Source organism: Doryrhamphus excisus, chromosome 7 (genome assembly GCF_030265055.1).
Source record: "Doryrhamphus excisus isolate RoL2022-K1 chromosome 7, RoL_Dexc_1.0, whole genome shotgun sequence".
NCBI lineage: Eukaryota > Metazoa > Chordata > Actinopteri > Syngnathiformes > Syngnathidae > Doryrhamphus > Doryrhamphus excisus.
The window spans coordinates 1,986,982-2,009,026 of NC_080472.1; the positions used below are offsets into that span (position 1 = coordinate 1,986,982).

The 22,045-nt window shown below is 38.2% G+C and overlaps 1 protein-coding gene across 4 annotated transcripts in view; it reads right to left on the minus strand.

Moving 5' to 3' along the window:
* Positions 1–1,128: 1,128 nt before the first annotated feature.
* pacsin3 (protein kinase C and casein kinase substrate in neurons 3) overlaps positions 1,129–22,045 on the minus strand; it is a 31,767-nt gene continuing 10,850 nt past the window's right edge. For 3 of the 4 annotated variants that reach the window (XM_058076845.1, XM_058076846.1, XM_058076847.1), the window contains 9 exons: positions 19,775–19,875; positions 17,968–18,124; positions 16,403–16,638; positions 16,168–16,323; positions 13,735–13,910; positions 9,996–10,116; positions 6,697–6,842; positions 5,052–5,221; positions 1,129–3,015 (listed from right to left, as the gene is read on the minus strand). In XM_058076845.1, the coding sequence (XP_057932828.1) occupies positions 2,900–3,015; positions 5,052–5,221; positions 6,697–6,842; positions 9,996–10,116; positions 13,735–13,910; positions 16,168–16,323; positions 16,403–16,638; positions 17,968–18,124; positions 19,775–19,828 (1,332 nt within the window). In that variant the 5' untranslated portion in view covers positions 19,829–19,875 and the 3' untranslated portion in view covers positions 1,129–2,899. Of the gene's footprint in view, positions 3,016–5,051; positions 5,223–6,696; positions 6,843–9,995; positions 10,117–13,734; positions 13,911–16,167; positions 16,324–16,402; positions 16,639–17,967; positions 18,125–19,774; positions 19,876–22,045 lie in introns of all 4 variants that reach the window. The other variant, XM_058076848.1, reaches the window with a different exon arrangement.

Below are 22,045 nucleotides of genomic sequence, written 5' to 3' on the forward strand. Positions count from 1 at the left end.
GGTCACATGGGGGGGCTGTCACATGGGGGGGCTGTCCAATGGGGTCCACAGAGAGAAAGGATACTTTTGTACAGCAACACTTGTAGATATGCTAAGAAGTTATCTATCATATATATATATATATGAAATATATATATATATATATATATTCATACACAGTATATTTCAAGAAATAACTGCATCTCAGCTTTGTCACATAGTTAAAAAAAACAGCTTTTGTTTTTGCTCTTTTTTTCATTTTTTTGCACATTTTTTTTAATTCTAACAATTTTTTTTTAATTTTCTTCAGAATATATTTATATTATGAAAAATATATGTTCCAATTACTTGGACTTTCTTCTGGTAATTTTTTTTTTATTTTGTAATTTGTATTTATTTATATATTTTTTTAATTTTTCTTATAATATTATGACTTTATTGCCATAGTATTATAACTTTTACCTCAAATTAAATTTTCTTAATTTTATTTTGTTTTGCTCATGTTTTAAATTTATGCTACAAAAATTATTTTTTTTTTTCACTTTGAGTTTATTCTTGTAAAACTTGCAATTGCAAACTAATGTTGCAAAAATTATAACTACTTTAAAAAAATATATATATTTTTTCTATTAATATTTCTGTTTAATACTACTGACTACATTTTTTCCCCTCAAACTACATTATTCTAATACAACTTTTTTTCTTTTAATATTTTGACTTTATTCTTGTAGAATTACTGATTTTTTCTAATTTTTTTTTTTTGTTAAATAATTTTTTTTGACTGTGCCACAGGCTAATAAAAAAATTTAAATCAGCCATGGGCTACATTTTGGTCACGGCTGACTTCCTATTATTAATATTAATTTTTCCCTCCGAAAAATGGCGGCTATTTCTGCAGAACATACATCTTTTTCATACATAAATAATGTAAAAAAATAGCCCATCATTTTTACATGTTTTTTTTTTTTTTATCAGGCAGTGAGATTTCACACGTTCTTTGGCGGTCCTCAAATGCACCATATTTGTGTGTTCAAGTTGTTTTTTTTTTTGTTTTTTTTAAGATGGCAGCTATGTAAAATTGTTGCTGTAACCTCAACGCCCCCGCCCCGCCCCTCCCCACGGCCCCTCCCCTTCCCTCCCGACCCCCCCCAGGCTGCACAAGTCCAATCTGAACAAGTCCAAAATAAAAGCCAAATAAAAAAAATAGCCATTCTCTATTTATAGGCAAATATACCGCGTCTTGTTTTCAGGTTATTTGGTGAAATATGAAAATGGAAGAGAATTATTGTGACATTTCATTTTGCTGTACAGATTAAAAAATGTTAATTTAATAAAAAAAAATAAAAAAATGTCTTCACATTTTCTTAAGTTTGCCTCGATTTCTTGCAGATTTCTTAAAAAAAAAAATAAAAATCCATGCAATTCACATGCATTTTAATGCAGCATTAACAGTAGTCGGATATCTAAAATATGCATGTTAATTATTATACTCATTCATAACCCGCAAGGTATGCTGGGTAACTTCCTGTCGGCTTAGCGCTCTTTTGCATGTATATTATTGTGTAAGAGTATGTTTTAATAACCCGCGTGGTCAGTGTGTTGTGTTTAGATTACTTGCTGTCAAATGTGTTGTTTTTGTTGCACCGTGAGTAAGTAAGTCAGTGCGAGTAAATGACAAAAAAAAAAGAACATTGGAATTGACAACCTTTTTTATGAGCTGCACAGTTGACAATTTGGGCAAAGTAAAAGGAAAAAACACTCAAAAAAAAAAGGGAGCTCGAGCTAGCAATCGCAAGCTAGCCTCATATGAACGTAAAACATGCAAAAACCTCAAAACATAAAAAGACGCGTGTGTGCGTGCGTGCTTCATGCTCTGAATCCGAGTCCCCGGCGTTGCTAAATTTAACAGGAAAATCCGAAAAGCATATTTATACATGAGTAAAATAATAATAATAATAATAATTAAAAAAAACAACAACGAGCCTCGTAACGTTAAGCTAACATATCTAAAAAAAAAAAAAAAAAAATGACGCTAAAAAAAAATAAACATCCTGCTAACATCCCAAATAAAAACGTTTGCGTTTGGAAATACAGTGTGCCCTCGCCCGGTTGATGGTTCAAATCCCTCTGCACTGCAAAGCAGTTCTGTCATTATAACCTACATGCAGTTCCATTTTCGGCCACCGGGAAAAGCGACAAACATAAAGAAATCTATTGGTGAATTCATAAACTTCACCTAAAATACTTATTTGGTTTTATACATATATATAAATATATATATATATATATATATATTTTTTTTACATGAGCTCATTTAAAGAATAATAAGGAATATACTATATTAGAGCATTTCATAAAACTATGCAGCAGGATAGCTTAGCTTGGCACCGCTAGTAGCATCACGTCGCCCACACCAAGCGAAGAGAAGGAACATGTAAATTATTTTTTTTTTATTATTTATTTATTTATTATATATTTTTTATTTTTTATATAATTTTTTTATATATTTATTAATTTATTTTTTTAATGTTTTTTAAATTCTTATTATTTTTAAGAATAAAACATGAACGTGTCTAACCGTAAATAAAAATATTCACAGTTTGCGCGGTTACACACGGTTTAGTGATTTGCGAATAAAAAACAAAAACAAAAAAAATAAAAACTCCAAAACCGAGTTTTTCCCCCCTTAGTGTTCGCAAAAACTGAAATGTGCTCGACATAAAAAAAAAAAAAAAGAAAAAAAATTGAAAAAAAAAAAAAACTCAATGATTGAGTATCGGTGAGTAAATCCACTAGTGGGGTCTGCTTTGATAGACATGGTCTTGGTCTCGAGTCTAAGGTGTACCGTTGGCGGTGGCGAGGTGACGAAGAAGAAGAAGAAGAAGAAGAAGAAGAGGAAGTCGTAGAAGAGGGCGGGTCATCAGGAATCGGTGAGTTGGACGTAATTGGCGGGATAGAGACCCACCTGACCGTCGGTCAGCTGACCTTTACACCAGCCCTGCTCGTCTTCCTCACCCAGCTTCAGCAGCTCCTCTCCTGGGGGGGGATGAAGGGGGGGGGGGGGGGGGGGCACAGAAACACCCATTAATAAAGCATATGAGAAATAAAAGAATAAAAGCTGTCATTTTTGGGAAATTTAGTTGGGGGAAAAAGTTAGAATATTATGAAAATAAAGTCAAAATATTATGGCAATAAAGTCTGAATATTATTGGCAATTACAAATTAAATTAAATTTAAAAAAGACTTCATTTAGGCACAAAAAAATGCATAGAATTAGCATATTCCGCCATTAATCAAACGTGAGAAAATTCAAAGCATATGAAAAAAAAAGTATTTATGTCATTTCTTTAGAAAATTGGGTTGGAGAAAAAGTTATAATATTATGAAAATAAAGTTAAAATATTGTGACAATAAAGTCAGAATATTATTGGCAATTACAAATTAAATTAAATTAAAAAATACTTCATTTAGGCAAAAAAAATGCATAGAATTAGCATATTCCACCATTAATAAAATGTGAGTGAGAAATTAAAAGCATATGAGAAATAAAAAAATGAAGTAGTAATTTTTGAAAATTGGGTTGAGGAAAAAGTTATAATATTATGAAAATAAAGTCAAAATATTATGGCAATAAAGTCTGAATATTATTGACAATTACAAATTAAATTAAATTAAAAAATACTTCAATTAGGCAAAAAAAAATGCATAGAATTTGCATATTCCACCATTAATACAACGTGAGTGAAATAAGAAATAAAAGAATGAAGTTGTAATTTTTGGAAAATTGAGTTGGGGGAAAAAGTTAGAATATTATGAAAATAAAGTCAAAATATTATGGCAATAAAGTCTGAATATTATTGGCAATTACATCTAAAAAATACTTCATTTAGGCCAAAAAAAAATGCATAGAATTTGCATATTCCACCATTAATACAACGTGAATGAAAATTCAAAGCATATGAGAAATAAAAGAATGAAGTAATATTTTTTGGAAAATTGAGTTGGGGGAAAAAGTTATAATATTATGAAAATAAAGTCAAAATATTATGGCAATAAAGTCTGAATATTATTGGCAATTACCCCTAAAAAAATACTTCATTTAGGCCCCCAAAAAATATGCATAAAATTTTCATATTCCATCATTAATCAAACGTGTGTGAAAAATCAAAACATATGAGAAATAAAAGAATGAAGTAGTAATTAATAAAATTAATTAAAATTAATTAAAAAAAGTTACAATATTATGAAATTTAAGTCAAAATATTGTGGCAATAAATTCCGAACATTATTGGCAATTAAACCTAAAAATACTTCATTTAAGCCAAAAAAAAAACATAGAATTTGCATATTCCACCATTAACAAAACGTGAGTGAAAATTCAAAACATATGAGAAATAAAAGAATGAAGTAGTAATTAATAATAATTAATTAAAATTAATTTTAAAAAGTTATAATATTATGAAAATAAAGTCAAAATATTATGGCAATAAAGTCTGAATATTATTGGCAATTACACATAAAAATACTTCATTTAAGCCTAAAAAAATACATAGAATTTGCATATTCGTGTAATAAAACGTGTGTGAAAATTCAAAACATATGAGAAATAAAAGAATGAAGTAGTAATTAATAAAATTAATTAAAATTAATTAAAAAAAGTTATAATATTATGAAAATAAAGTCAAAATATTATGGCCATAAAGTCATAATATTATTGGCAATTACCCCTAAAAAATACTTCTTTTAGGCCCCCCAAAAAATTGCATAAAATTTGCATATTTCACCATTTATAAAACGTACATGGGAGAACATGCAAACTCCACACAGAGATGACCGAGGGGTGGAATTGAACCCTGGTCTCCTAGCTGTGAGGTCTGCGCACTAACCACTCATCCGCCGTGCAGCTAAGTCAAAATATTATGTCAATAAAGTCTGAATATTAGGAGAATATTTTTTTTTTTTTGGAAATAAAATTCCTGTTAAAATGATGAACACACAAGAACACTTTTTGCAAACAAGGTTCGAATCCCTGCTGTGGTGCCTCTCAACAAGAATTAGTTTGGGGTTAATACCTGCTTTGAAGCTGAGCTCGTCACCCTCCTGACCCGTGTAATCATAGAGCGCTCGGACTCGCACCCCCTCTACCTGCTCCTCTTTGGCTTCGGCTTCTCCGACACCGTTTACCACCACCTTCTTCGGGTTGTCGTCATCCGACCAATCGGACGAGTAGTCTTTTGCAACCCTGGGTGAGAAGATGAGGGTGGAGATGGTTTAGTACGTGCGTGGAAGTCAAAAAAAAAAAATTAAAAAAAATCCAAAGCTAAAGCTAGCAGGAACAACTGCAGTCAAGACTTGTGATAACTTGCAATGAGTCTCTTTTGGAATCTCTGCTAGTACTCTAAAATGGTTCAAGTCCTATCTGAAGGACAGGAAGTACTTTGTCTCCAATCGGTAACTGTGTCTCAGAACAAATGGGTATGACCTGTGGTGTTCCCCAGGGGTCAATCTCGGAGCCGCTGTTGTTCAATCTATTGCCAACTAATACGCGGCTGCAAAAATTATTACTTTTGATTAATGTTCATGTTAAAGGTTAAATAACTGTTAATAGTTATCCTCCCTATCTGTGTGGAAGTGGTAAGTTTTTGGCTATTTAAGTTTTAAAAGGAAATAACTTGAAGGCTACCGTTTAGGTCGCTAGCTCTCTAGTTTGCGAGTTAGCATGTGTCTCAAGACCCTGCAGTTGCGCAATATGTTGTAAATAATCTTCATGTTAAAGGTTAAATAACTGTTAATAGTTATCCTCCCTATCCGTGTGGAAGTGGTAAGTTTTTGGCTATTTAAGTTTAAAAGGAAATAACTTCAAGGCTACCGTTTAGGTCGCTAGCGCTCTAGTTTGCGAGTTAGCATGTGTCTCAAGACCCTGCAGTTGCGCAATATGTTGTAAATAATGTTCATGTTAAAGGTTAAATAACTGTTAATAGTTATCCTCCCTATCCGTGTGGAAGTGGTAAGTTTTTGGCTATTTAAGTTTAAAAGGAAATAACTTGAAGGCTACCGTTTAGGTCGCTAGCTCTCTCGTTTGCGAGTTAGCATGTGTCTCAAGACCCTGCAGTTGCGCAATATGTTGTAAATAAAAATAAAGTATAAATGTGACTATTTGTGTTTTGGCATGTCTACAGGGCTCTAATAATGCTTTGTTTATTTTAATCGGAAAAAAATATTTTTTTTTCACCAACTATATGTGGTTTCTTAAGTTTAGCAGTTAGCATCTGCCCCAGTTAGCATGTTTAACGTCAAAACTTCACGCCAGAATAATACCTCGGTTTGCATTCATTTGTTTGCGTTGTTATTAACACATTGTGTCCTTAATCACTTGTTTACGTGCGCTTAGCTAGCTAAAAAAAACGTCAACAGTTCGTGGAAAAAATCAGCTACGTCACCCGTCTGTGATATCATCAGCGATTGACTCAAATTTTAATTTTCTATGCCGCTTATCCTCACTCGAGATTCAAACCCAGGGCTTCCCGATCGTCTGACTTGTGTAGCCAGCATGCTAACCACTCAGCCTAATGTCACCGCAATGCTGCCTCTGTCCACCAGAGGAAGCCAGAGGACCCTCGGAAGCTCAGATTCCAGAGGGAGGCTGATGTCATTGCAGCGCCCCCCAAATGCATTACAGGGGAAAACTTGAAAAGAGGTGACGAGGTTGTCCTGTACCTGGTGGTGGCATTTTGGGTGACGGGGCTGGGTGGGACGTTGTCCCCCCCTGAGGTCACAATGTTGGTGAGGGTGACTACGTTGTCGTCCGATTGAGCGCCTCGCTCCTTCCTGCTGATTGATCGACCGGTCTCTGGAGTCCATTCCTTTAAAAAACACACATAATTCTTACATATTTATTCACATTAAGGATATATCAGATATAAATAAGACATAATATAGACTTATGTGTTAGCATTGGAAGAGTTAGTTGTTGTTTTTTTTTTACTTCTGGTTTCTGTGGACCAATGGACCATTCTAAAAATTTACCATATTTTCTGGACTATAAGTCGCTCCGGAGTATAAGTCGCACAAGGCCAAAAATACATAATTTGGTAGAAAAAAAACATACATAAGTCGCACTGGAGTATAAATCGCATTTTTTGCGGGTAATTTATTTTTAACTACCGTATTTCCTGGACTATAAGTCGCTCCGGAGTATAAGTTGCACAAGGCCAAAAATACATAATTTGGTAGAAAAAAAACATACATAAGTCGCACTGGAGTATAAGTCGCATTTTTTGTGGGTAATTTATTTTTAACTACCGTATTTTCCGGACTATTAGTCGCTCCCGAGTATAAGTCGAACAAGGCCAAAAATGCATAATTAGGTAAAAAAAAAAAAAACATACATAAGTCGCACCGGCGTATAAATCGCATTTTTTGCGGGTAATTTATTATTAACTATCGTATTTTCCGGACAATAAGTCGCTCCGGAGTATAAGTCGCACAAGGCCAAAAATGCATAATTAGGTCGAAAAAAATATATATAAGTTGCACCAGAGTATAAGTCGCATTTTTTGCGGGTAATTTATTTTTAACTATCATATTTCCCGGACTATAAGTCGCTCCGGAGTATAAGTCGCACAAGGCCAAAAATACATAATTAGGTAGAAAAAAAACATACATAAGTCGCACTGGAGTATAAGTCACATTTATACTTTTATATAATATATATATATTATATATATAGTCGCATTTATTTTTGCTTAATAGGTGTAAGATATGCTAACACAATGCTTATTCAGCTACACAAAACATAAACAGAAAAGGTGTCCAGTGTTTATGTAACATAAACTGTTTTTTTCATTTATAAGTCGCTCTGGAGTATAAGTCGCAGGAACAGCCAACCTATAAAAAAAAAGTGTGACTTATAGTACGGAAAATACGGTATTTTGGTATAAGTTTATGCCTACAATGTTCATTAGTCTTCAATAAAAGTTATATTAAACATTCATTTATTTATTTATAGTATTTTGCTTTGTTTTCTGCATGTTAAACAATGAAAATATTTTGGGTTCATATTTTGAATGCATTATTTTATACATTATTTCTTGAGGGAAAAGCATAATCTAACAATTAAATGAGGAATTTAAGGACAAAAAAAATCTGGATTTTATTTATGCTTTTTACTTTGCAGAATCCCCGTTGCATTTATGAATTGTGTAAATATTTATCTTTATTAGGATCAGTCCAAATCAGTAGTTTTCCACTGACAGTTTGAGGGAAACCGTGTGTGTGTGTGTGTGTGTGTGTGTGTGTGTGTGTGTGTGTGTGTGTGTGTGTGCCAACATTCCACTGACCCACTCAGGACTCAGTAACAACAAGGCTTTCACAGAAAAAGCCTATTTAACATTCAGTTTGTCAGAAACTACCACACATTCAGTACTACTGACTGGATGGTACTGGTAAAAAAATATATATATTCCGAGATGATATTTTCATATTCCCATATCCTATATTCGTACATCAATCATAATTGTTGTAATGAGTATGAATTTGAGCAGTGCGTCCCGTTAACTCAGGGGTGGGCAAACTACGGCCCGGGGGCCACATCCGGCCCGCCAAGTGTTTGAATACGGCCCGCCCAATCTTTCCAAAGTATTTCATTTAAAGTCAACATACAACCTGGCATCATGGCCTGAGCCAACCTTTTGATGGTTTTATCGATTTCGTTTTTTGACATGGTCTGTTGTTTACAAAGTGCTCCTGAAAAAAGGGACACAAGCACAAAATAATAATAATAATAATTATTAGATTATTACAATTATTATTAGAACTATTATGATTATTATAATTATTATATTAATGCTAATTATTATATTAATTATATATAATATTATTGTTATATTTGCATATTTTACATAATAATAATATAATAATTATTATTTTAATTTTATTGTAATTATTATAATATTTTATTATTTTTAAAATATTTAAATATAAATATTCATTCATTCATTTTCTTCCGCTTTTCCTCACGAGGGTCGCGGGGGGTGCTGGAGCCTATCCCAGCTGTCTTCGGGCGTAAGGCGGGGTACACCCTGGACTGGTCGCCAGCCAATCACAGGGCACATATAGACAAACAACCATTCACACTCACATTCATACCTATGGACAATTTGGAGTCGCTAATTAACCTAGCATGTTTTTGGAATGTGGGAGGAAACCGGAGTCCCTGAAGAGAACCCACGCAAACTCCACACAGAGATGACCGAGGGTGGAATTGAACTCGGGTCTCCTAGCTGCGAGGCATGCGCACTAACCACCATATTTTTATCATTATAGTATAAAAAACCTGTTTACGACCTTGTATCAGAGCCCTCTAGCCATAAAATAACACCCCTATAGTCACTGTTACTCTCCTACCAGACAATATAGTAGACATTAACCAGCCAATCACAGGGCACATATAGACAAACAACCATTCACACTCACATTCATACCTATGGACAATTTGGAGTCGCTAATTAACCTAGCATGTTTTTGGAATGTGGGAGGAAACCGGAGTACCTGGAGAAAACCCACGCATGCACGGGGAGAACATGCAAACTCCACACATAGATGCCCGAGGGTGGAATTGAACCCTGGTCTCCTAGCTGTGAGGTCTGTGCGCTAACCCCTAGACCACCGTGCCGCCTTATTATTATTATTAGATTATTATAATAATTATTAGAACTATTATGATTATTATAATTATTATATTAATGCTAATTATTATATTAATTATATATAATATTATTGTTATATTTGCATATTTTACATAATAATAATATAATAATTATTATTTTAATTTTATTGTAATTATTATAATATTTTATTATTTTTAAAATATTTAAATATAAATATAAAATAATAAATAATAATAGCAGATTGCATGACAATTTTACAGATACAATAATACCAGGTGGACTGTTACGTGTAAAATATATAGTCTGCCCCCCCCCCCCAAAAAAAAAGGTTGCCCACCCCTGCCTTACCTCGTACTGTGGCCACTTCATGCTCATGCCTGGCCCATGGGTGTTCCTCCACCATCGCAGATCTTCCGCTTCGTTAGCCGCTCGGATGGTCTGACCCAGGTCCTGGTACAGCTGTCTGAAACTGTCAGACAAAGAGAAGGGTTTAATTCTGTCACTCACACAGTCGTGTGTGTCCTTCATGGGAGGATTGTGTGTTGTTATTAATTATTATAAAAGTTATTATTATTCATTCTTTCATTTTCTACCGCGTATCCTTACAAGGGTGAGCACGAAATCCAAAGAAATACACCCGGAATAGGTGCAGATTCTGGAAGATCTAGAAAGGTTATTGTGTGTAGCGACTCTATAGGAGTCCACAACTCAATACAAAAGAGACAAAAAAAAATAAGCGGTGCTGGAGCCTATCCCAGCTGTCTTGGGGCGAGAGGCGGGGTACAACCCTGGACTGGTGGCCGGCCAATCACAGGGCACATATAGACAAACAACCATTCACACTCACATTAGATACATAGATAGTCATTGCCTGGCTCTCGTCAAAATAATAAATAATAAATAATAAATAATAAATAATAAATAATAAATAATAAATAATAAATAATAAATAATAAATAATAAATAATAAATAATAAATAATAAATAATAAATAATAAATAATAAATAATAAATGAAAATAAATAAAAATAAATAAAAATAAATAAAAAATAAAAAATAAAAAATAAAAAATAAAAAATAAAAAATAAAAAATAAAAAATAAAAAATAAAAAATAAATAATAAATAATGTGGAGAATAAATAGATGACATCAAATATGAACAACAATGTACAGCGTAAACAGTAACTTCGACAAATAATTTAAATATTTTTTTAATTTAATTTTATTCAATTAATTTAAATAAACAACTAACTACACGCTAATTAACCTAGCATGTTTTTGGAATGTGGGAGGAAACCGGAGTACCCGGAGAAAACCCACGCATGCACGGTGGAGAACATGCAACCTCCACACAGAGACGGCCGACTTAAACTCGAGGTGACTATAGGGGTGTTATTTATTGTCGAGAGGGCTCTAATCATGTTAAAAAACTGTAATTACAAGGTCGTAAAACAGGTAGTATTCAACTAATGAATAAAGAATCCGGGTCTCCTCGAACATGCAAACTCCACGCAGAGATGGCCGAGGGTGGGATCGAACTCGGGTCTCCTAGCTGTGAGGCCTGCGCACTAACCACTCGACCGCCGTGCAGCCTTAAATGATAACCGACTGTTTTCAATTATTATGTCTACTATATCCGGTAACACAAGTGTAAAGGTGACTATAGGGGTGTTATTTTTTGTCTGGAGGGCTCTAATCATGTTAAAAAACTGTAATTAGAAGGTCGTAAAACAGGTAGTATTCAACTAATGAATAAAGAATCCGGGTCTCCTCGAACATGCAAACTCCACGCAGAGATGGCCGAGGGTGGGATTGAACTTGGGTGTCCGAGCTGTGAGGCCTGCGCACTAACCACTCGACCGCCGTGCAGCCCTAAATGACAACTGTTTTCAATTATTGTGTCGACTATATCCGGCAACATAAGTGTAAAGGTGACTATAGGGGTGTTATTTATTGCCTAGAGGGCTCTAATCATGTTAAAAAGAGAAGGTCGTAAACAGGTGTGTCCAAAGCAAAATGCATCCACGTGTAAATGCTAATACTCAGCGCTTAATGTGACATAATTCTGTATTCCTGACCCGTAAAACCTCCCATGACCCCCCACCGGCTTCTGCAGATGGTTTTTCCCAGCTCCAGTATCTTATAATTACTGGGTTGTGTTCATGTACCGTTTCGCGGAGCTTCGAACTTTGTTGAAAGACGTTTGAGACCGGTTAGCTTAATTACAGACGTCGGAACTACAGTTTGTGACAGTGGAAGTCAAGTGCTCCGGTAAGAACCGGATCACCGAGGTCTTTCACGCATAGTCATGGCACCAAATTCGGTTTTTGTTTTCCTTAGAAACAAACATTTAAAAAAAAGTATAATCATAAAAAAAATATATAACTATACATTCCTTCACGACGACACACCTTCTGTGAGAAGATCCACTAACTGCACAACGTGAATCAAAAGAATGTGTTCAGTGTAAACACTAAGACATTGTGCGTTGCCAGTCACGGTTGCCATGGTAACCGTGGCTTGTTTAAACAGAATGCTGGGCCAACAGTTAATGGACAACAGCGCAGGTTTTCCATTAACTTCAATGCACGTTCACAAACACGCTATCCGGGTGAGCTCGGCGGTGAGATCCCCGATCTGGGACCAAAAAACTGCCCCGCCCACCTTCCCCAGCAGATATCTGCAGCTGTGCGTCGGAATGCACGGTTGTGCCACTCGATGTCCGTCCTCGCCCACTCGAGCTTGACAAAGTCGCCCAGAAACACGGCGGCGTAAAAAGTGCTCATCACATATCAACTTAACACTCAAAGGAAATATAATAATTATATATAATATAATAATAAATATACAAACAAGTACCAATATGAGTTTGGAAAAAAACAACAACTATTATTTCCATCATGGGCTGCACGGTGGACGAGTGGTTAGTGCGCAGGCCTAACAACTTGGAGACGCGAGTTCAAGTCCACCCTCGGCCATCTCTGTGTGGAGTTTGCATGTTCTCCCCGTGTATGCGTGGGTTTTCTCCGGGTACTCCGGTTTCCTCCCACATTCCAAAAACATGCTAGGTTAATTAGCGACTCCAAATTGTCCATAGGTATGAATGTGAGGATAAGTGGTAGCGAGAGAGAGAGAGAGAGAGAGAGAAAGAGAGAGAGAGAGAGAGAAGCAGAAAGAGAGAGAGAAAGAGAGAGAGAAGCAGAAAGAGAAGCAGAAAGAGAGAGAGAGAAAGAGATAGCGAGAGAGAGAGAGAGAGAGCGAAAGAGAGAGAGAAAGAAAGAGAGAAGGAGAAAGAGAGGAGAAAGAGAGGAGAAAGAGAGAAGGAGAAAGAGAGAAAGATAGAGAGAAAGAGAGAGAGAGAAAGAGAGCGAAAGAGAGAGAGAAGCAGAAAGAGAAGCAGAAAGAGAGGGAGCGAAAGAGATAGCGAGAGAGAGAGAGAGCGAGAGAGAAAGAGAGAGAGAGAGACAGAGAGAGAGAGAAAGAGAGAGAGAAAGAGAGAAGGAGAAAGAGAGAGAAAGAGAGAAAGAGAGAGAGAAAGAACGAGAGAAAGAGCGAGAGAAAGAACGAGAGAAAGAGCGAGAGAAAGAGATAAAGAGAGAGAGAAAGGGAGAGCAAAAGAGAGAGAGAAAGAGAGAAAGAGAGAGAAGGAGAGAGAGAGAAAGAGAGAGGAGAGAGAGCGAGAAAGGGAGAGAGAGCGAGAAAGGGAGAGAGAAAGAGAGAGAGAGAAAGAGAGAGAGAAAAAGAGAGAGAGAGAGAGAGAAAGAGAGAGAGAAAAAGAGAGAGAGAAAAAGAGAGAAAAAGAGAGAGAAGGAGAGAAAGAGAGAAAAAGAGAGAGAGAGAGAACGAGAGAGAAAGAGAGAGAAAGAGACAGAGAAAGAGACAGAGAAAGAGACAGAGAAATACAGAGAGAAGGAGAAAGAGAAGGAGAGAGAGAAAGAGAAAGAGAGAAAGAAAGAAAGAAAGAAAGAGAGAATGAAAGAAAGAAAGAAAGAGAGAATGAAAGAATGAAAGAATGAAAGAATGAAAGAATGAAAGAATGAATGAAAGAACGAATGAACGAATGAACGAAAGTCGGTCTGTGTCCCACCCTTCTTTGGCGGACAGGTCCAGGTGCGTATGGACGTCCAGCAGGACCTCCTTAAAGAAGAAGAGCCTCTTGCGCTCAGCTTCCTGGGTGAGGTCAAACACCTGTTCCATGTCCTCCATGTAACGCGGGTTGCAGCGGTTCAGTTCTTCCAGGGCCTTTTCATAACGCTCCTTGGCCTGCAAAACACACACGAAAAAAAACACCTTCAGTTTGGAGTGTAGAGTACGACATTCCGTTGATCAATCAACTGTACGCCGGCGATCGGTGGTACCGTTTCCTAACATACTTCATACATGCACCTCGCCTTCCTAGGCAAAACAAGCCTGGATATCCACTGTACTTTATGTCCTTCATGTGTTCTGTGTACACTTTGAGTGACTTCATTTAGTTCCGGAATTCTTATGTAGACCAAGGACCTCCTGTATGGTCTATATTCTTCCTGGAATCATCATCCTGGATTCTTCTTGGCTGCCTCACATCTGGTTAGCGACTGATGGAGAATTTGTCACAGGATTTCCCTGTTTTGGTTCATCCTTTCCCTCACTACCCCCCCCTCTTTCTTCTGTGTCGAGGAGCAGAAAACACAGGAAGTTGGGTCATATTTCAAAGTCGCAAAATTATACACGGGTATTTTTTTGGGGGGGACTCCCGGACACACCCAGATTGGGACAAGAGTAAGTCCCCAATGTGTGTGTTTGGAATTGTGTCAATTGAAAATGATTGTTAAAGCAATGTGCCGTAATGGAATAGTCATTCAAGATTCCGCTAATTAACCTAGCATGTTTTTGGAATGTGGAAGGAAACCGGAGTACCCGGAGAAAACATGCAAACTCCATACAGAGATGCCCAAGGGTGGAATTGAACTGGGGTATCCTTGCTGTGAGGCCTGCGTGCTAACCACTTGTTCACCGTAAGTTTTCCAAACTCATATTGGTGCTTGTTTGTATATTTCTTCTTAATTAAAACAGACAGTTTTTCACGGGAAGCACGAAATCCAAAGTATTACAGCTGGAATAGGTGCAGATTGTGGAAGATCTAGAAATATAGCTTTCTGTGCAGGTTATTGTGTGTAGCTACTCTATACGAGTCCACAATACAAAGGACAGAACATGAGCATGATAGGCCCCCCTTTAACTTTCATTCATTCATTCATTTCCTTCCTTCCTTCATTTCCTTCCTACCTTCCTTCATTCATTTCCTTCCATCGTTCATTTCCTTCCTACCTTCCTTCATTCATTTCCTTCCATCCTTCCTTCCTTCCTTCCTTCCTTCATTTCCTTCCTTCCTTCCTTCCTTCCTTCCTTCCTTCCATCGTTCATTTCCTTCATTTCCTTCCTTCCTTCATTTCCTTCCATCGTTCATTTCCTTCCTTCCTTCCTTCCTTCCTTCCATCGTTCATTTCCTTCCTTCCTTCCTTCCTTCCTTCATTTCCTTCCTTCATTCCTTCCATCGTTCATTTCCTTCCTTCCTTCCTTCCGTCCATCGTTCATTTCCTTCCTTCCTTCCGTCCGTCCATTGTTCATTTCCTTCCTTCCTTCCTTCCTTCCTTCCTTCCTTCTTTCTTTCCATCGTTCATTTCCTTCCTTCCTTCCTTACTTCCATCGTTCATTTTCTTCCTTCCTTCCTTCCATCCATCGTTCACTTCCTTCCTTCCTTCCATCGTTCACTTCCTTCATCCATCGTTCACTTCCTTCCTTCCATTGTTCACTTCCTTCCTTCCATCGTTCACTTCCTTCCTTCCTTCGTTCACTTCCTTCCATCGTTCACTTCCTTCCATCGTTCACTTCCTTCCATCGTTCACTTCCTTCACTTCCTTCCTTCCATCCTTCACTTCCTTCCTTCCTTCCTTCACTTCCTTCCTTCCATCGTTCACTTCCTTCCTTCCATCGTTCACTTCCTTCCTTCCATCGTTCACTTCCATCGTTCACTTCCTTCCTTCCTTCCTTCCTTCCTTCCTTGTCATTGCACAATAACACAGCAGTGAAATTGCCAATGTTGTTGTCTGGCTCCCGTATAATAATAATAATAATAATAATAATAATAATAATAATAATAATAATAATAATAATAATAATAATAATAATAATAATAATAATAATAATAATAATAATAATAATAATAATAGAGAATAGAATAAATTACATCAACTATGAACAACAATGTACAGCGTAAACAGTAAATTGCACAAATAATTGAAATAATTTTGAATAAATAATAATAATTTAAAGTTTTGCGTGTGTGAAAGGAGGTGGGGCTTAATTAAGTTTAATGCATAATTGTGAAATAAAAATATATACTTTTCTTTGTACAATCTATTGTTTTCAACCACTGGTGGTGAGTATATGTTGTGCTAATTATCAGCCAATCAGAGTGAAGGAAAATCTATTTAAGGCTGTGTGTGTATCTTTGTGTGTGTGTATGTGTGTGTCGTACTTTTTCAGCCTCCTGGTTGCAGCGCTCCACCCGGGTCGTGTACTTGCGTACTTCCTCCTGAGACTTGGACGGGTCGGCCTTAGCGTGCGTTTCCCGATTAATCGCTGTCCACTCCTCCTTCCTGGCCTGGTGGTAGCTCTTCTTACTCGACTCCAACTGAACATAGAAACACACGGCTCTTTTAGCCCCGCCTACCCACATTGCCGTGTACATTATACCCCGAGATGCGTCACACCTCTTTTAATTTGCGAACCCAAGGTTTCTGGGCTTTACGGAAGCCATCGTCCGCCTCCTTGGTCTCCCGGAAACTTCCCATCATCTGCTTGTGGAAGGCTTCTTTCTGCCAGTTTCGCACCTTTTCACTGTCTTCTCCCGCCAGCCGGTCGCGCAGTTCTTGATGGAGCTCGCAGAGCCGATCGGCGGCCTGCATGAAGGCGTGCCACGCCTTCTCCAGGGTACCGTACTGAGGCCCTGCAAGCGAGGAACAATTACTGTTTGGAAACAAATGACCCAACTATTATTCCCATCATGGGCTGCACGGTGGAAGAGTGGTTAGCGTGCAGGTCTCACAGCAAGGATACCCGAGTTCAATTCCACCCGCGGGCATCTCTGTGTGGAGTTTGCATGTTCTCCCCGTGCATGCGTGGGTTTTATCCGGGTACTCCGGTTTCCTCCCACATTCCAAAAACATGCTAGGTTAATTAGCGACTCCAAATTGTCCATAGGTATGAATGTGAGTGTGAATGGTTGTTTGTCTATATGTGCCCTGTGATTGGCTGGCCACCAGTCCAGGGTGTACCCCCCCCCACAGTCGTCCCTTTACATTGGCTATGACGAACACTGCATGACATGAGATCGAGTGCAAAAGGTTATCCTCTCGTTGAGTGTGGAAGTGGTAAATTTTTTTGCTTCTTTGTCGCTCGACCTCACTTCATTTGAAATGAAACGTAGTCAAAGTCCTGACCTATGTCAGAAAAAAAATCACAGAAATAAAAGTTTACGGCTGCACGGTGGCAAGTGGTTAGCACACAGGCCTCACAGCTAGGAGACCCGAGTTCAATTCCACCAGCGGGCATCTCTGTGTGGAGTTTCCATGTTTTCCACGTGCATGCGTGGGTTTTCTCCGGGTACTCCGGTTTCACTGCATGACATGAGATCGAGTGCAAAAGGTTATCCTCTCGTTTAGTGTGGAAGTGGTAAATTTTTTGCTTCTTTGTCCCTCGAACTCACTTCATTTGAAATGAAACGTAGTCAAAGTCCTGACCTATGTCAGAAAAAAAATCACCGAAATAAAAGTTTACGGCTGCACGGCGGTCAAGTGGTTAGCATGCAGGCCTCACAGCAAGGAGACCCGAGTTCAATTCCACCAGCGGGCATCTCTGTGTGGAGTTTGCATGTTTTCCACGTGCATGCGTGGGTTTTCTCCGGGTACTCCGGTTTCACTGCATGACATGAGATCGAGTGCAAAAGGTTATCCTCTCGTTTAGTGTGGAAGTGGTACATTTTTTGCTTCTTTGTCCCTCGACCTCACTTCATTTGAAAAACAAAATGAATACTATGGAGTACCCTGTGATTGGCTGGCCACCAGTGTTAGGGTTAGGTGAACGAATGAAGTCCCGTGGCCCACTTTTATGTCCAGACCCACCAGTTGAGAACCACCGTATTACAGGTATACATTTTTCCATGTTTTTTGATGTGATTGAATAATCTTTGGCTCATCAAGAATGATGCAATTTGACACCGCCGCCATATTTACACCCCTTAACCGTTCAATTTCCCAGTCGTAGCATCGGAACTGACCTTTCTCAACCACACTTCTCCACCTTTTGGCCCAGTCGCTCAGCTGCACGGCGTAGCTTTTCTCGATCTTGGCGCGTTCCTGGAAGCAGCTGACCAGCTCGTTGCAGAGTCGGTGGCCGTCGTCGACCCGCTTCACTGTTCTCTTGTAGTTTCCTGGCTGCGTCGGGACACGAAGCAGACATAAACAGCGCGTGATTGAACCGATCCCAGTGTGTTTACGAGCTCTCATGCGGGCCATGACACAATCCCCCCCCCCCCCCCCCCCCAAAGAAACATACATCGGAACCCATTATTTGACTTATTTTACTACAGAAACATAAGGAGATAATACAAGAATACTTCAACCTGTAGTACTTTACTGGGGATCCTTTAGGTGAACAGTAATCCCTTGTTTATAGCGTTTTAATTGGTTCCAGACCCGACTGTGAAGTTACACACAATGCACAATTGTTTAAGAATGGAATATTTTGCCAGTTACTGCAATACGGTTTTATCATTAGAGCCCTCTAGATATGAAATAGCACCCCTATAGTCCCATTTACACTCATATTAGCCAGCATAGCGGACATAATAATAGAAAATGAAATATAAATAAGGCTCATGCTTATGTGATTTGTGTTGGAAATAATTTTTTCTGGACTTGTGGGGGGGGGGGCAGGAAGTGACGTTGGGGGGTTCGGAGTTTGCAACAGTATGTATTAATTGTTAAGATTATTATGTTGATGTTATTTGTGCCTGTTGTGAGATAATTCAATTTGTTTTGTTTTTTTTCCATTTTAACTTTTTTTTTGTAAATTCAGCCCCCCCCCCCCATCTGAAATACTATCATTACTATATTATTCTTTTATCTGTACTGTACAGACTGAATGTAAAAACAAAAGCAGGAAAATGCAATAAAATGGAGAGTACAACAAATACGGTTTTATCATTAGAGCCCTCTAGATATGAAATAACACCCCTATAGTCACATTTACACTCATATTAGCCAGCATGGCGGACATAATAATAGAAAATGAAATATAAATAAGGCTCATGCTTATGTGATTTGTGTTGGAATTTTTTTTTCCGGATGTGTGGGGGGGTGGGGGGGGGCAGGAAGTGACGTTGGGGTTTCGGAGTTAAGATTATTATGTTGATGTTATTTGTGCCTGTTGTGAGATAATTCAATTTGTTGTTTTTTTTTTTTCTATTTTAACTTTTTTTTTGTAAATTCACGCCCCCCCCAATCTGAAATACTATCATTACTATATTATTCTATATACTATATTATTCTTTTATCTGTACTGTATAGACTGCATGTAAAAATGAAACCAGGAAAATGCAATAAAATGGAGAGTACAACAAGCATATTCAAGAGTCAAATTGCAAGTACTATCGAGTACTATAAATTTGTACATGTTAGTATCTTTGTTATTATGTTAGTATATTTGGGCCCCCCCTCCCCCCCATATTTGAGAAGCACTGGACTAACCTAATTTTCCAAAGCTTTACTTGTTTGTTTCTTTTCTTGACTTTTTTCTTACTTTACTTTAAAAAAAAAAAAGTATTTTTTCCTTAATATTTCAACTTTATTCTACTAAAAAAAAATAATTTTTGTCCTATTATTATGTTATTCTCATTAAATGAATTAAATCATTAAATACAACTTTTGTCCGTTTTTTCTTACTAAATAACATTTTTAGAGTCTTGCATTTTCAGTGTAGCACCCCCACATCTGTTTGAAGATACGTAGTGGTGAGCGCGGTTAAGAATCCCAATCCCAATAAGCGGGGGGGTTGGGGGGGCGGGATTGTTGTACAAACTTTACCTCCCAGAAGCTATCGCAGCTTCCAAGGCTACTCAGGTCCCCGTCGGAAGACATTTTGCGGTCGGCCTTACAGCACGGAATGGTGGCAGCTCGGGTTGAACCTGAGAAAGATTGGAAAAAAAAAAGTAGAAATAATTTATTTCGATGCATTTATTTGTACCCAGCGTCTTAAGCCTTTAGCTTCATTGCTAATTCAAAGCAAAACAGGGCGGGGTAACGGGGTAGGGTAACAGTATGGGCGGGGCAAAATCATGTTAATTCAACTTTGGTATCAAGGTGGGGGGCCTCAAAGTAGCGTCTCACGGGGCCGCATTTGGCCCGCGGGCCGCAAGTTTGAGACCCCTGCCTTAAATGTTCTTGGAATTATGCATGCTTATTTTTTGTTTTGCTTGTTTTTCATGTCTTCTAAAAAAAAAACAAACTAATAATAATAATTTTAATAATAATCAATAAGCACACGTTACAACATAAGAAATTTATTCTTGTAATAGATATGAATGTGAGTGTGAATGGTTGTTTGTTTATATGTGCACTGTGATTGGCGTGAGGATAAGCGGCATAGAAAACGGATTAAAAAAAAAGCTCAGTAACAGTACATCCATGGGAATCTGATAATGATGATGATGATGATGATGATGAAGAACTCGGTCCACAGTTCATTGTGACCCAACTTGTCTATACATCCACTTCCTGCTTTTTGTTCATTGGGCAGAGCGCTCAAGGCTAGAAAACTTCCTGCTGCAGACACAACAACCCGAGAGGAAAACAAGCACTGTTCCAGGCTCCTGACTCTCTAATCTACAGGTGTCAAAGTCAAGGCGAACGAGTGGTTAGCACGCGGGCCTCACAGCAAGGACACCCGAGTTCGATTCCACCCTCGGACATCTCTGCGTGGAGTTTGCATGTTCTCACCGTGCACGCGTGGGTTCTGCGGTTTCCTCCCACATTCCAAAAACATGCTAGGTTAATTAGCGACTCCAAATTGTCCATAGGTATGAATGTGAGTGTGAATGGTTGTTTGTCTATATGTGCCCTGTGATTGGCTGGCCAACCGGTCCAGGGTGTACCCCCCCTACAGTCGTCCCTTTACATTGGCTATGACGAACACTGCATGACATGAGATGCAAAAAAAAAAGATGCATCAGTGCAAAAGGTTATCCTCTCGTTTAGTGTGGAAGTGGTAAACTTTTTGCTTCTTTGTCCCTCGACCTCACTTCATTTGAAAAACAAAATGAATACTATGGAGTAGCGTAGTCAAAGTCCTGACCTATGTCGGAAAAAAATCACGGCAATCAAGTGGTTAGCACGCAGGCCTCACAGCAAGGAGACCCGAGTTTGATTCCACCCACGGCCATCTCTGTGTGGAGTTTGCATGTTTTCTCCGGGTATGCCGGTTTCCTACCACATTCCAAAAACATGCTAGGTTAATTAGCGACTCCAAATTGTCCATAGGTATGAATGTGAGTGTGAATGGTTGTTTGTCTATATGTGCCCTGTGATTGGCTGGCCACCAGTCCAGGGTGTACCCCCCCTACAGTCGTCCCTTTACATTGGCTATGACAAACACTGCATGACATGAGATCGAGTGCAAAAGGTTATCCTCTCGTTTAGTGTGGAAGTGGTAATTTTTTTGCTTCTTTGTCCCTCGACCTCACTTCATTTGAAAAACAAAATGAATACTACAGAGTAGCGTAGTCAAAGTCCTGACCTATGTCAGAAAAAAAATCACCTAAATAAAAGTTTACGGCTGCACGGTGGGCGAGTGGTTCGCACACAGGCCTCACAGCAAGGAGACCCGAGTTCAATGCCACTCTCGGCCATCTCTGTGTAGAGTTAGCATGTTCTCCCCGTGCATGCGTGGGTTTTCTCCGGGTACATTGGCTATGACGAACACTGCATGACATGAGATCAAGTGCAAAAGGTTATCCTCTCGTTTAGTGTGGAAGTGGTAATTTATTATTTTTTTTACTCCGGTTTCCTCCCACATTCCAAAAACATGCTAGGTTAATTAGCGACTCCAAATTGTCCATAGGTATGAATGTGAGTGTGAATGGTTGTTTGTCTATATGTGCCCTGTGATTGGCTGGCCACCAGTCCAAAGTGTACCCCGCCTCTTTATTAGTGTATTTAGTTATAATCTGCTAACCATGTAAATTAGGTGACACCTTATTTTGAAAACGAAAGCTTGTATTTATTTTGTAAGCTTATTTAAATCATCAATGGAGGAAGGGCGCCCTATAAAAAGTGGCCCCGGGGGCACCAAGCAAGTAT